We start from the raw sequence: 14,614 nt of genomic DNA on the forward strand, positions 1-14,614 counted from the left end.
GTTTTTTAAATTTGAATAACTTTAGACTTACTAAACCTAAGATTCTACGTATAGCCGTACTAGCCGCTATTTGTAGCTATAGTTTGCTAGCTAGTTGTTAATACCTAAAGCTAATACTTAGACCTAGATCCTAGATGCCTTACAAAGCAGTAGTAAATATACAAAGGCTATAGACAAGCTATTAGCTAATTAGTAGGGTGTGTTATACTTATATAATATATTAACAAACATCCCTTTTCTACTATATTTTATTAGTTATTCTATTAATAGAAAAACTTAATAAGAAAGCAATAAAGGCAATAAAGTCGATAGAGTTAATAAAGTCGGTTCTATCGACCTTATCGACGTTATACTTTTCTAGACGCGTATAGATATAATTAGTAGTCTATACTAAAACCTCTATCTAATAGGGTTAGGTCTATACTATTTTAGCCTCCTCCTATCTTATATATATTAAAGTTTTTTATTACTAGTCTACTCCTAACTAGGATAAGTAGCCTTACTCTATATATCTAAGGAGAAAAGCTAGTAGTATAAATACTCCTCTTTTGCTAAGTAGTATCCTCTATAGGGCTTAGTTCCTACTTGTATTACTTTATATAATATTAGTTACCCTAACCTGCTCCTCTTACTAGGTAGGTTTTAGCCTTCTCTCTCCTCGGCCCCCTCCTTACCTCCCCTCTCTTTATCCTAATACTATACTAGCATCTCTCCCTTTACTAGTAAGAACTAGTTAAGTACCCCTTCCTATATTAGCTACCTTACTATTACTAAGAGACCTTTCTCTATAGTAGTAAGAGCATTCTAGTTACTTGTTCCTACCTTTCTATATATCTCCTACCTACCCTTTCTTAAGGGGTAGAAGATAGCAATATATTTTAGTAACTAGGTTCTCTTAGGTCCCGTTCTGTTGTCCGAATATCGTATTATAGATTATGTTATTATAGCGCCGTACTTTCGTGTCTAGTGTCTACAATATATCGTATTAGACTCGGCGCTCTTATCGTACGATATATTAAGCCTGTTCTGTATCTATTATCTCGTGTTATAAGGCCGGTTATATAAGCCTCTACGGAGCCTAGCTTAGAGGCTAGAATATAGCGATTAAAGGCTTTTCGAGTATTGTTGCTATCTCTATAGTATAGTATATAGCTATAGACCTATCTAATCTCTTAATCGAAGATAATAGCCTTCTTAATAACGCTCTCTTCTAGCGCGAGTTAGCGCAATTCTAGGCTAACTCTATACCGTTTAACGCTTAGTAATAGCCTTCTAGTCTAGTAGGATTATCGTCTCCTATAGCAACTAATATATCGTTACCTCTCCCTCGAGTCGGCTCTCGAATAGGTACGCCGTAGGGTAAACCTATATCGCTAGGCGCGGCTTTACCTATATCGACTGTCTCGTTTAATAGCGTAGGTCGAAGAAGTAGTAGATTAGCGACTCCGGATCCGAATAGCAATACTCTCGTATAGACGGAACCGATAATAATAGCGCTTCTTAACTCGCTTATTTAGAGTTTAGCTAACTCGTAGAGGGACCTCGAGGGCGGCTTTAAGCTAGCGGCTATAACGCGTACGGTAGATAAGGTATTAAAGGTATCGCCTAAAGATCGGAAAGTAAAGGTTAGCAAAGAGAAGATAATAACTAAGAAGAACGCTTTATAGGCGGATTAGAAGGCGTAGAAGTCGATCTGCGAGATATCCGGATAGGAAGAAGATAAAGCGACTAGCCTTCTAATTACTACGCCTGCTACTATAGAAGCGTTCTATACTGCACCTGCTTACGCTAGGAAGTATAGCAAGTTTAGATATAAACCGCTATAGTATAGGAAGCAGTTAGAAGACCTATTTAAAGAGACTACTACTATAGGTAAGTACGTACGCGGCTTAGCTACTTTCGAAAGTCGTTAGGATATCGATCCGGCTATAGAAGGCGCGCTTAACTTATCGTTAAGAAAGCGTACTGCTATTAATCTAGCGCGTAAAGAGAAAGAAAAGAAGCGGAAGACCTTATAGGCGTAAATAAGCGAGTCTATAGACGGTATTATTAGTGTTCTTAATAAGACAAACGAGCTGTTAGCGGTATAGCCTACGGATATATAAGAGCGACTCGGATTGCTATTAGTAACGAAGGCCTTTATAGAACGATAGCCGAAGATGCGAGAGCGTAGAGCGGCGGCAAGGAAGTTAATTAACCGTAGCGAAGTGTGGTTATTCCTTAGTAGTACGAGAGATAAATAGATAGAGTAGATTAAAGAGATAATCGTAAAGATATTTAGACGAGATAATAACCTCGAGGAGGTTAAAGCTATAGCGGAGTAGTAGGATCGTAGAACAGAGGAGATTATAGTATAGAAACTACGTTAAACTCGCTTTAAATCCTCCTTTAAACTACCCTCTCGCTCTACCTAAGCTTCTAACTCCTCTTCGAGATTATACTAAAACGCTAAGAAATATAACGTATAGAATTTCGAGGTAAGCGACGGCAACGATTAATATACTCGAGAGAGCGACTAATCGGGTAGAAGGAGGATAATTAGAGACTTAGCCTAACAAAACTACTAATAAATCTATATATTCCTCCTCCGCCTACTCTATTACTCGCTCTCGTAGTTACTCTCGCCCTCGACCTCGATATACCTACGATATTTCAAGAATATATCTTCCGCTATATTGTCTCTAAACGTTTCTATCTTATTCTTCTAGCGATTAACGTCGTATCTATTAATACTCTCGCTACGCCCTTCGAAATAGTTTGTCCTATCTCTCTCCGGCGTAGGAGCCCTTAGCTATTAATCTAGACTACTACTCTTTGTAAGGAAGTTATAGAGTATAGTATAGACGTATACTAACTTAATCTATATATCAATCGAGAACTTAGGCGCCTACTAGAAGATTATAAACCGCCGCTTAAAGATACTAAACGTTCGCTTAATAATATTGCGAAGCGACGAGTATCGAAGGTTATATAACTCGTACTCGTTCTACGGCTTATCGAGAGCCTCGTATTACTTACGAAGGTAATAGCGTACGCTACGATATAGCACGAGTATTATATTAGTATACCTATAACCGGTATTAGCGAGATAATATTTCCCTTTAGGCGTACCGAAGCCGTATCTCTCTACCGTATCGTCGAATACTATACTATCGTACGTAGAGCCCTCCTGTCTAGGCAATACGAATATAAAGAGCCTATCGAAGTTGACGATAGCGAGTATATTCTAGTAGATTTAGCCCTTATAATCTCGATAGCGATGCTGTTCTTCTATACTAATAAAGGCCTTAATCTTCGTACTATTAAGAGCGCAGATATAGTCCTTAAAGAAGGGCTAATATTTAGGCCCTCTTGCCTTTATACCGCGCGAGTCCTCTACCCTCGTAGGCACTACTAATTTCCGGTATAGTAGCATTAACGCGTTTAGCACTTCGTAGATAATAGACGATATCTTCGAAGGTATATAATAGAAGTCTTTAGCGAGGTTACGATAAGGCCTGCCCTTCGCTACGAGATTAAGAAACATTAAGAACTTCTATATAGCGCTAATGCTATAGCCGTCTTTAATGCTAGGCTCGTAGGCTTAAACTATATTATATAGGTCTAGGAATTAAGAAGGCGTAAACTAGTAATATCGATATATTCGTACCTCGTCGCTATCTAGTAAGTCGTATAGAAGGTCCTTACCCTTCGTCTTATCTATATAAACCGTCTTTATACCGCTCGGTATTGCTTCTACGTACTGCTTTACTAGCAGCGATATTATTACTACGAGAAGTATTACATTCCGCCTCGCTATCTTCTACGCTCGAGATACGACGTTAACCGCCGCTATATCTACCTCCTTACTACGCCTTACCTCTTCGCGGTCTTGCGGCATACTAGCGCTCTTAATAGGGCTAAACAGAAGACAATATTATATATAGTAGGAAGGCCGTACGCTAGAGTGCGAGATCTAGTCGATATCGTACGCTATACTAGATAAAGGCATAGAAGCGAGGGTTTAATAAGTATCTACTCTGCCTAGTATAAGAGACGATATCTATAACGATTATAGAGCTACGATATAGACAAGAATAGAACAGTAGCGATATGTGGTGTTAAGAGCCTATATTATAATAAAGTAGGCTACGATATCCGGATAATAGAACGGGACCTTAGGCTAGCTATACTAGTATTCTAGGGTAATCCCTAGGACTCTCCTCTCTATAGGGCACTACCCTAGGCTAATATACTCTGTCCTAATTTGTATAACTTCTAAGGTAACTAGTCTTAGGTATTCTAAGTAGAGATAGATTCCTCTCTCCTAGTGCCCTATCTACTAGACTACTAGTCTACTCTAACCCTATTATAGGGCCTCTCTTCTTATCCTCTCCTTTTCCTATCTTTCTATCTAAGTATTTATACTCTACTATATCTTTCCTAAGTAGAGTAGGGCTACTCTTCCCTATATTCCTGCCTCTTAGCTAACTAACTTAGCAACCTATTCTTAGGTAGTAGCTCTTCTTTTTAGGTTCTGTCCCCTAGAGCCCCTAATCCTATTCTCTATTTCTCTATACTTTTTCCTTATATACTATTATATAGGGAGATTATCCCTCTTTACTACTAAGAGCCTTACTATATCTTAGGCTTAGAGTTTAAGGGAGTTAGGGGGGTAATTAGCTTTCTTCTAGAGGATAGCTTTAGGTATACTCTTATAGGCTCTTAGGATATATCTTAGCCTAGTGTTTTATACTTTCTTAGGGGGCTTCTAAAGGTGCTTCTAGTATCCCTAGATCCCTTCTAGTACTACCTAGGTTTAGTAACTATATATTAGGGCTAGTCTAACTATTATACTATATAGGTGCTGCTAGGCACACGGTTACAGTACGAAGGTATCGTAACGGTTATACGGTACAAAAGTTAATAGATTCTTTAAGGTGCCGCGAGGTAAGCTATCTATATAATAGTCCTACTATTAGTAGTAATAGCGACCGCAGCGGTCGATAGTAACCGCTGCCTACTATCGTATATGCAATAGTGTTATATCGTAACAGCCTCCCTCCCTATAAAAAAGGTCGGCACTGTCTATAGTGTCCTAAAACAAAGGTCCTTAGTAGGCCGCACCGTAGGAAGGTTTAAGGCAAAAGAGCGTAATAGCGTCGCACAAAGGCTAAGCCTAAACAGTATGCTAGAACGGTAATACTAGGTACAGAATCGTGTCTCTCTAGTAATAACTGCGTCGGTCTTATACTTGCTTGTTGCGATAGTTACGAAGGGCGTCGCGTAAGCTAGTCGGTATAGTCTAAACCGCCTTTAGCTACGGCTAAGGCGCGACGGTCTTTATAGTCTTGTTATCGGATAGCGAGGTATTAACTGCGTCCGCTATAGTAGCAGCGCGGTCTAACTAATCGATAGGGATATTAGGGAAGTCGGCACCTAGCAATAGTAGCGTATCGGCGTCGCATATAGCACCGTATAGCTTAAAGTAGTCGGTTATCTATACGTTAAGCTTTGCGATCTTATCCTTAGTAGCATTGCCTTATACGCCGCCGAGTAGCTTAAAAGCGTCCTCGTTAATTAGGTATAGTATAGGGATTGCCTATTACAACGCGACGCGTAAGAAATCGTAGTAAAGATAGGTTAGCGATAGCGTAAGCGACTCCTTTAAGACTATAGCGGAAAGACGACACTGCTAGGCTATCTAGCGCTTAGTTGCTTCGCAGATCTATACCTTAGCTAGTATCTGTTATAGCTAGTATACCTCGATTACTGCTAACTCGGACTAGCGCATATAGTAGAGAGCTTATAAATTAAGCGTACGTATACTAATTGCCGTCGCATTGTATTAGTATTGTCCGTAGGCGCCTATAGTGTTTTCCTATAGGGCGGGCAAAGGTAGCAAGCGTATCGGAAGCGATAGGAGCTTGTGCTATAGCTACGCAACCGTATTGTTAGGCGGTAGTAGCTAAGCCGTAACTAGAGCCTTCGTAGGCGTAGAGAATAGGTTAGACGGTAGCGGCATCTTCGACGGTAGGCGAGGCGCTAAGAACGGGCTAGCGGTCGGCTTCTAGCGAGTGTTTAACTTAGTCGATAGTAACGCGCGCGAGGAATTTAGCTAGATCGCCTTAGTTAGCGGGGCAACCGGCTTAGCCCGAGTCGCGAGCTCTAGAGGGATAATTTTACCGAAAAGGTGCGCGTTAGTAAGGTCGGTCTCGTCTAGCGAGTAGTCGGGTAACGGCACTAGGAATGCACCTATAGGATCCTAAGTATAGTCGATATTGTACTACTAGTAATTCTTATTCGTTACTATCTTATCGTACTTGAAAATAGTATTGCCCTATATAATACGCTCCTAGACGCCTAAAGGATCGAAGACTAGATCGGTAGAGGCCGTCTTCGGTAAATTATAGAACTGTAGCGTTAGCGTAGGCTCTAATCTATTAGGGATAGCGCCGTCCTTAAGCGTCTAGATATAGGCGATAAAGGTAGATAAGGCGTATACCGGATCGATCTAAGTTAGCTAGTAGACTAGGCTAAAGTCTACCGGGCATTAATAGTTAAGGAGTAGTAGAGGTATGCCTTTACCCTTGTTAGCAGCATAGGTACCGTTCTAGTAGCGACCGCTACTAGTAAGCTAAGTGTACTGTTCCGTACGCGACGCATTAGTAGCCTTAGTATCCGCAAGCGCCTTATTAGTATAGAGGGCAGATATATAGCCCTCGCCGCGAAGCGTGTATACGTTACAGACTGTAACATACCGCTAGGTGTAAGCGACGACGTCCTAGGTAATAGCTAGGCGACCTAGGTTGCGACGGTATAGGTAGGATAGGCTACTAGAGTTAAGGGAGGACTCGTACTACTTATAGAGCTATATAGCCGACTAGGTACTAAGCTCTATACCGATTAGTAGTAGCTAAACGGTGTAATCCTTAAGCTAGGAGTCTAGTAGAGGCAGGCGCACTATAGAGAGTCGTCCGATAGCTACTATCTATAAGAACTAGACTTCGCCGTAGGTAGTTAGGTCGATCTCGTAATACTTCGTCGCTCCGACGTATTCGCTAATAGGTCGCTTGCCTGTCTTCTAGTATTCCTTACCGTAGTCGCGGTAGGATATATCCTTACCGTTCTCGCTACGCTTATATAGGACCGGGTAACCGCCTACTATAATACTATCCTAATGTTCCTTCGAGACGAAGCGGTAGAACTACTCTTATACGAGGTCGACCGTCTATAGGAAGTATAGGATAGCGCGTACTATAAGACCGACGGCTCTATTGCAGATTAGAGATAGTGCTAGCTAGAATCGTAGGTCGCCGGTATAGGTGCTTAAGCTAAGGAAGTTCTCGCGTAAGCGGGTAATGTTTACTAGGAGTCGGTACTATAACTTCGCGTAGTAGAAAGTAATAGTTAGTAGAAAATTCGTATCGAGGTTAGCTAGGTTAGGAAGCTCCTTTAATTCGCCCGTAGTTGTAAGCGCTATATACTCGCTAAAGCGTATCGCATAAATCTCCTACTACGTATCGTAACCGTCCGAGTAGAGGTCGGTCCTAAAGATAGAGTATTTACGGGCGTAATCGTCGTTTACGATTTAGAAGGAGTACGGTTACGTAAAGAGTAGGCTTTCAAAATCGGTAACTAGCTTACCTATATACTAATGCAATTCGCGTAGAATCTAGAAGCGCCGATCGCCTGCGGTAAGGTACAGATAGTATAGGTAATACTAAAGCCTTACTAGATAGTGTTCGACGAGTCGCTTGTATAGGCGTAGGCGAAAGAGGTTAGGTAGTCGACCGTCTACGTCCTCGGCGTATGCGTTACGTACGAGTTTCGTAGCCTAGATAAAGCGTATATCTTTAGCCTTATTACGCTCTATAGGATTAGCGGCGATTAGTGTATCGACTTTCTTATTATAGTCCTCGTATTCTACGTACTACCGGATTGCCGCTTGTTCGGGTGTCTCGTTAGTACGAAGAAGACGCTTATTAATTAAAGTCTAGCGCGAGCGCTACCCTCGGAGCCGCCGTCGCTCGAACTTAAGTTCTTTAGGGGAAGAGTCTAGGTATTCTTCGTATACCGACTCGATCGGAGTAGTAAGCAGCTTAGGGGGAGCTAGTACGGGCGCTTATAGCGAGCCGTTACTCGGCGCCTACGTTAGGGAGGCTAGTACCTATAATAGCGGTAAATTAGGAAGGGTATACGCTAGTAAAGATAGCAATTTTAGCGAAGCCGGTCGGTTTGCGGGTGTTATTAAGGGTAGTGCCGATTCTGAAGCCGAAGGCGCATAAAGAGGCTACGCGCCGACGGGATTAGTCGGGCCGCTTTCCGTACCGTTAACCGGGCTACTAGACGCGTAGGCCGTAGCGTTACGGTAGAGGGCAAAGAAGCTAGGTATAGCGTCCTATAGCTTCTCGGCCTCCGGAATCCTAACCTCTAACGCTTTGCCCTTCTAAACAAACTCCTATTTACCTAAATAGTACGGCGGCGGGTCGCCGTTGTTAATAAAATAGTCGGCTATAGCCTTATAGAGTGCTCGACCTGTCTGTCGGCCCTTGCCTAATAACACCTTCGCTAATTCCGTTAACTATTTCTTCTTCGTAGTAAGCGCTGTAACCGCCTATATAAACGACTTACTATCGAAAACGTAGTCTAGATTAACCGCCGCGATAACCGCTAGTACGCAATATTTTAGAAATAAAAACCGTCTAATATCGGAGAGCGGATAGTCTAGATTCGGAAGCACTATCGATAGGTTAGCGATAGTCTAACGCTGCGCTATACTAAACTTACTACCCGGCGTTCCCTACGATTGCGGCCGAGCTATTATATCGAGCGATTCCTAATCGGACGCGTCTGCCTTATTAGCTAGGGGTAATAGTGCTAAGCTTGCTATTAGCGTTTCGTTAATGCGACTACGACCTAGGAATAACGGTACGTATCGTTACAATAGTTGCCGGCCGGCGTCCGTTAATGCGTAGTATAGCTCTATATCGGATCCGTCCTCGGTAAATATTAGGAAAGGCCGTATATACCTATCCTCGGCGGTATAGCTTAATACCGTCTAAACCTCGCTAGTACTTAAGCTGCCGTCGGTAGAAATAAGCTATAGCGCCCTACGAAAGATCTATCGGATATTACCTTCTACTATAGCGAGAATTACAAATCCTTCTAGCGTCTACGTTAGGTTAGTACCGTTTTCCTCTAGCCGCGGTTATTACGGGTCGAGCGCGGCGTTATCTATCTCTCTACGATGCTCGCCGATCTAATCCGCTATCGTATCTTCTTTGCCTACTAAATCCTTTATCGAGTTTTCTATATCCTCTAGCTTAGGCGTAGCCGTACGTGTCTCGACCGTAGCGCTAGGCGCTATATCCTTTCTGTTTACTATATTCTTAAGCTTAGCCGCGAGCGTAGGAACCTCGATCGAAGGGTCTACGTCTACCTCCTCTCTACTTATTATATCCTTAGCCCTAGCCGCGATCGTAGGAATCTCGATTAGGGTATCTAAGGCTACCTCCTTCCTACTCGTTACGTCCTTAGGCTCCGGCGCGGCTATACGATTCTCGACCGTTTCGTCTAATACCGTATCTTCCTTATCCGTTATATTCTCTAGCTCCGGCGCGGCCGTGCGACTCTCGACCGTAGTATCTAATACTATATCCGCCTTGTCCGTTAGGTCCTCTAGCTTAGGCGTAGGCGTTAAGCCGGTAACAAACAAGGACTATCCGGCCGATCCTAGATCGTCTAATAGTAGCGATTCCCCGCGAGGAGCGTTAATCTTACTATTCCCTATCGCGGTATCCTAAGGGTCTCGATCCTCGCCTCTACGATATTCCTTAGCTATCGTTCCTTAGAGGAGGTCGAACGTATCGGCCTTACGGTATAGGCGAGACGCGCGTTGTAAATCTGCCTCGAATAATATAACGTTTAGGCGCTTATATCGTAATCGGTACTATAGAAATTTTTGCTAAAAAGCTACTGCTTTACGTTCTCCGCGACGGACGCGGTTATCGCGCTTAAGGGCCGTTTCTATTAGTCGTCGGTAATTAATAGAAAGCTCTCTTATCGTAGGATACCGGAAAGATCGATACTAAATAAGGGATAGCCCGCGTCTACGTATAACGGTTGCCTAAGTAACGTAGTTACGATAACGATATAAGGGCACGCCTAGGCGGATTACGACTCCGAAGGAGGAGTCGCGCCGCGGAGTCGTATCGATTTGCGACGAACCGCGAGGGATTACCCGGCCTCGCCTTTATCGGCGGAGCTAGTAACCTCTAAAAAAGGCTAGCGAGCTCTCGTCCGCTTTACTACCCTACGGAGGGTACGGGATAGCGGTGCCTCCTCTAGGGAGTATACGTTATCGTAGATTTTACGTAGATCGTCCGCGCCTGTTAAGTCGTCGATATTATACTATATATTATAGGCGCTCCTATAGCCCTTCTACTTTACTAGGTATTAGAGAACGGGCCGGCCTCTTCGGACGACGGTCCGTCGCCCGAGAAAGCGCTTAATTTCGTAAGAATCGCCCTCGTCGCTAGAACCTAGACCGTCCTTAGCTACGACGGGCGGGGGCTCGTAATTAACAGTTCTCTCGAAAGGATCTAGGTCTTTAGGAGCTTTTTCTAACTACGAAACCGATATTACCGGATAGATACGCATTAATAGCGGCAACTCGAGATAGTAGGCTAGTCGTCCGACCTTCTCGAGAACCGTAAAAGGCCCTTTAAAACGGTAGCTAAACTTGTACGACTAACCTAGCACTTCGTAACTACGGTATAGGCGAAGTATAATACGGTCGCCTAGCTTAAGGAATAGGGGCTTATACTTGCTATTATACCGTTCTTTTATTTTTACGTTCGCCTAAGCAATCGCGTCCTAGACTTCCTTCTAGATACGACTACGCGCTACCGCCCTATTATACGGGTAGTCGTATAGTATATCGAGCGAGTCGAGATTCGTCCTTACGCCTATAGCAACCTCGTTCGGCGACTAACCGGTAGTCGTATTGCAGGAGTTATTAAGCGTAGCCTATAGCTATAGGATAAACGTCGTCTAATCCTCGCTAGGATAATCCGCTAACTAGTAACGAATTGCCGTCTCGACCGTTTAGTTAGTCCGCTCGGATTAACTATCGGTTTAAGGGTAGTAGGCCGTAGACGTAGCTAGCTTCGTACGTAGGCGGGAGAAAACGCCCTTAAAGAAGTCGCTTAGCTAGCGAGGGTTACGATTAGCGATAAGCACTGCCGGTATACTTATATCTATTAAGCAAAGCCTATCGATTAGAGCGATACCCTAGTCGTAGGCCTTCTAGTCCTCTTTGCCTAGGACGACTACTACCCGCTTAGACGTCTTATAAGTAATCGTATATAGTGTATTAAAACTATCGGTCGTAACCGGCAAGGCGGTTACGAGATCTATCGTTATAGTATAGTATAGGCCCTCCGTATTCTAGATCGGGTAAAGTTCGCCGTAAGGAGCGTGCCGGGGGGTACGTAAAAGGAGATACTAGTAATAATAATCTAAATAGAGGCGAAGGTAGCGAGCGAGTCGATATATAAAGAAGGAAGCCTAAATGCGGTCGAAGACGCGCTAAAAGCCTTAGTAGTAACGGTTATCGTAAGCCTACTCGAAGATCTCGCCTATTAAGGCCCGAGGGATATAGAGCCGCTCGCGCCCTAAAGATTAGTTACGGAAATATAAGAGGCTATCCCTCTCGAAGAATCGAATGCCTAGCGGACTATTAAACTTATTACCTGCGAATAGGTCCGGATTTTTGCTACCCTTATACCGAACTAGCGTTTTCGTTACCGAAGGCATATTAGCTCTCTCCGAATAGAGACGCTCTAAAGCATTCCGCGCCTACGCTTATCGAACTAGTCGCAAAACCCTAGACTAATGTTCGTCGTTATCGTACGCTCGGTTTAACCGACGTCGAAAATCCGGATCTAGCTCTACTAACATCGCATAGAAGTAGGCTACTTCCTCTAGATTAGCCGAAGAGGGTATAACGTCGGTATAGTAAGAGAGCGGGTCTAAGTTCTCCTCGTCCGGCGTTAACTTAGGCGACTCCGTATCCCCTAGAAGTCGACTAAGGGCGTCTAGAACTAGGTATATCCGCCCTAGACAGTAAACTATATTAACTCGATATTAGGAAAGGAATATCGATGCTCTTACTAATTTTAGGTTCTGCTTGCCTATATCGGTAGTCGTAGTTATCGACACCGAGTTAGTAAGACCGACCGCGGTATAGTAGTCTATAAAGATAGTTGTCGGCCTCGATAAAGTATGTATTAAATAGCCTACCTTCTTTACTATCTATACGATTCCCGAGTATTCGAGCTCTATCGGCTAATATCGTATCTCCGCCTAAGTTAGGCCTCGGCTTAAGAACAAAATAGGCTGAACCTTGTAGTAAGGAAACAACTGCGCCTTTCCCTTAGACAGAATAGGGTCTAGGTCCCTATCGATATAGTAGAGCACCGCGCTATAGCTAAACTCTTTTAAGGAATCTATATTAGCGTATAAGCGACGGTTAGGGTCGAAATAGTATAGGAAGGAGGGCTCGTAGAATATCGATTGCAATAAGCGAAACGCTTTTACTAGCTCGTTACGGTGCTAATCGTTCTTACCTAGCGTCGTAACGGCGACGTACTAGCGACGACTATTGCTAGTAACTAGCGCCCCTTTTAATAAGCGTATTTTCTCCGCCTATAGAGGCGCCGCTATCTGCGCGTAGTATAGAATGTATTGCCGCAACCAATTAGTTAGACCGAGATAATGCTCTAGCTTCTATACGTTCTCCGGGAACTAAAGTAAGGTAATCGCTGCGATTTTCTCTTTACTCGTAGCTAGACCGAGGCCGCTAACGTACTAACCTAAAAGGGTCGCAGAGGGGAAGCCTAAGAAAGTCTTCTTCGGACTAATACTAATCCTTACGGCGTCTAATCTCTAGAAGACCGCTTCTAGATAATCGAGATACTTAGGTAACGTTTTCGAAAACACTACGATATCGTCGATATAAGCCCGCGCAAAGCTGCGACAGTCGCGAAGGATCTAATCTAGCTTCCGCTATACGAATTAGACACTATTCGAATATCCTATAATAGCGACCTTGTACTGTTCCTAGCTACGATAAGTATTAATCGTTAATTTGTAACGATCCTCCGGCTTTACGCCCTATTAGTAGAAGAAGGTTAGGCAGTCTATAGTGCTAATATACTAGCACCCTACTAACTATATAAAGAGGTCCGCCTAGAGCGGTATCTAATAGCTGTCGGGGATCGTTACCTTATTTAAGGCGCGTATATCGACTACCGCCCGCAGCTTATTAATTATGCTACCTTTACCGTTAGTAACGCGCTTCTATACGATAAATACTAGAAAGCCGAAGGGCGTAGGCTCGGTTGTGTACTACATCTTCCCTTAGCAGTGTAGGTCGTTATATATCTTGTCTACTACTTTACGATCCCTCTTGCCTAGGTTAATTATACGAGGGGGCGGCAACAGATCTAGGTAATTTAGTACGGTTAGGATAGGCATATAATCGTACTCGGGAATATTAACGACCGTCTAGCGATTAGTAAAGAGCTCCGGGTACCGCTCGACTGCTATAGCAATTTGGTCTACTTAGTTATCGTTACCGTAGATCGTTACGCCTAACGCGTGCTAGTGTTCCCGCTATGCATTTAGTATATCCCGTATAGCCGTAAAAGCGTTAGGACTTAATCCTACTAGTCTATAGTCGGCTACGTCGATATAGTAGGCCCTAGTAATAGTCCTATTACTTAACGAACCGAGTAGCTATCCGGCTCGAATCGTTACTAGAGTAGTCGCATCGTTACGAATGTATATATAAGAAAAATTAGCGTCTACGACCTAATTATACGCCGTTACTAAAGGCGGAGCTTATAACGACAATCCCTATATATTACTAGTTAGCTAGACTAAGAAACCGGCGTTAAGAATGAAATCCCGGCCCCTAGGGAGGTTACCGCCGTACTTAACTAGCGCGAGGGCGACCGTGCGCGGCGCTAATATTACGTCCTCCGCTAGCCTTATAGGGCGCTAAACCGACTTCCCTTTCTTACGCTTAACGGCTACTTTAAAGCGGGCGTTGTCCTAACTAGCTACGGTAACCGTCCGTACGGGAATATCGATCTTTATTCCCTCTAGAGTAATCGTATCTATACCGACTAGGATTTTTGCCTTTAGTTTAGGAACTAGGTAAACCTTACGAGTTATTCGCACTAGGGAGACTGCACCGTCCGTCTTCGCTACTAGGATAAACATATCTAATACGACGTATTCCTTAGAGCAATACGCGCCGGCGATGCCGCCGATTTCGATCGGTTCGCGTAGCTTATATACCTCTACGTCCGGGCGATAGCTTAAAACGAAGTCTTTTTCCGCAATAGTAAGCGTATAGCCGGTATCTAGGCAGACCTATATAGATATACCGGATAGTAACAACTAAAGGGAGAAAGTTATATATTGCTAATTCTAGAATACGTAACCTTACTAAGCTAACGGAGGCGCCTTAGACTAAATTACTTCTAGGTTTGCCGATACGCGTTCGATAATAGTAGAAGGCGTCGTCGCCCCTACGTACTCCTTACAAACATACTAGTATAGA

At 43.5% G+C, this 14,614-nt stretch overlaps 1 protein-coding gene across 1 annotated transcript; it reads right to left on the reverse strand.

Moving 5' to 3' along the window:
- Window positions 1-3,010: 3,010 nt before the first annotated feature.
- On the reverse strand, window positions 3,011-3,226 carry MYCFIDRAFT_145544 (uncharacterized protein; the record flags this gene model as incomplete). Its single annotated transcript, XM_007933275.1, has 1 exon — window positions 3,011-3,226. A coding segment is annotated over one exon (216 nt), but the record flags the coding sequence as incomplete, so codon positions are not given.
- Window positions 3,227-14,614: the final 11,388 nt, after the last annotated feature.

The sequence above is a fragment of the Pseudocercospora fijiensis genome (genome assembly GCF_000340215.1).
Source record: "Pseudocercospora fijiensis CIRAD86 unplaced genomic scaffold MYCFIscaffold_10, whole genome shotgun sequence".
Classification (NCBI taxonomy): domain Eukaryota; kingdom Fungi; phylum Ascomycota; class Dothideomycetes; order Mycosphaerellales; family Mycosphaerellaceae; genus Pseudocercospora; species Pseudocercospora fijiensis.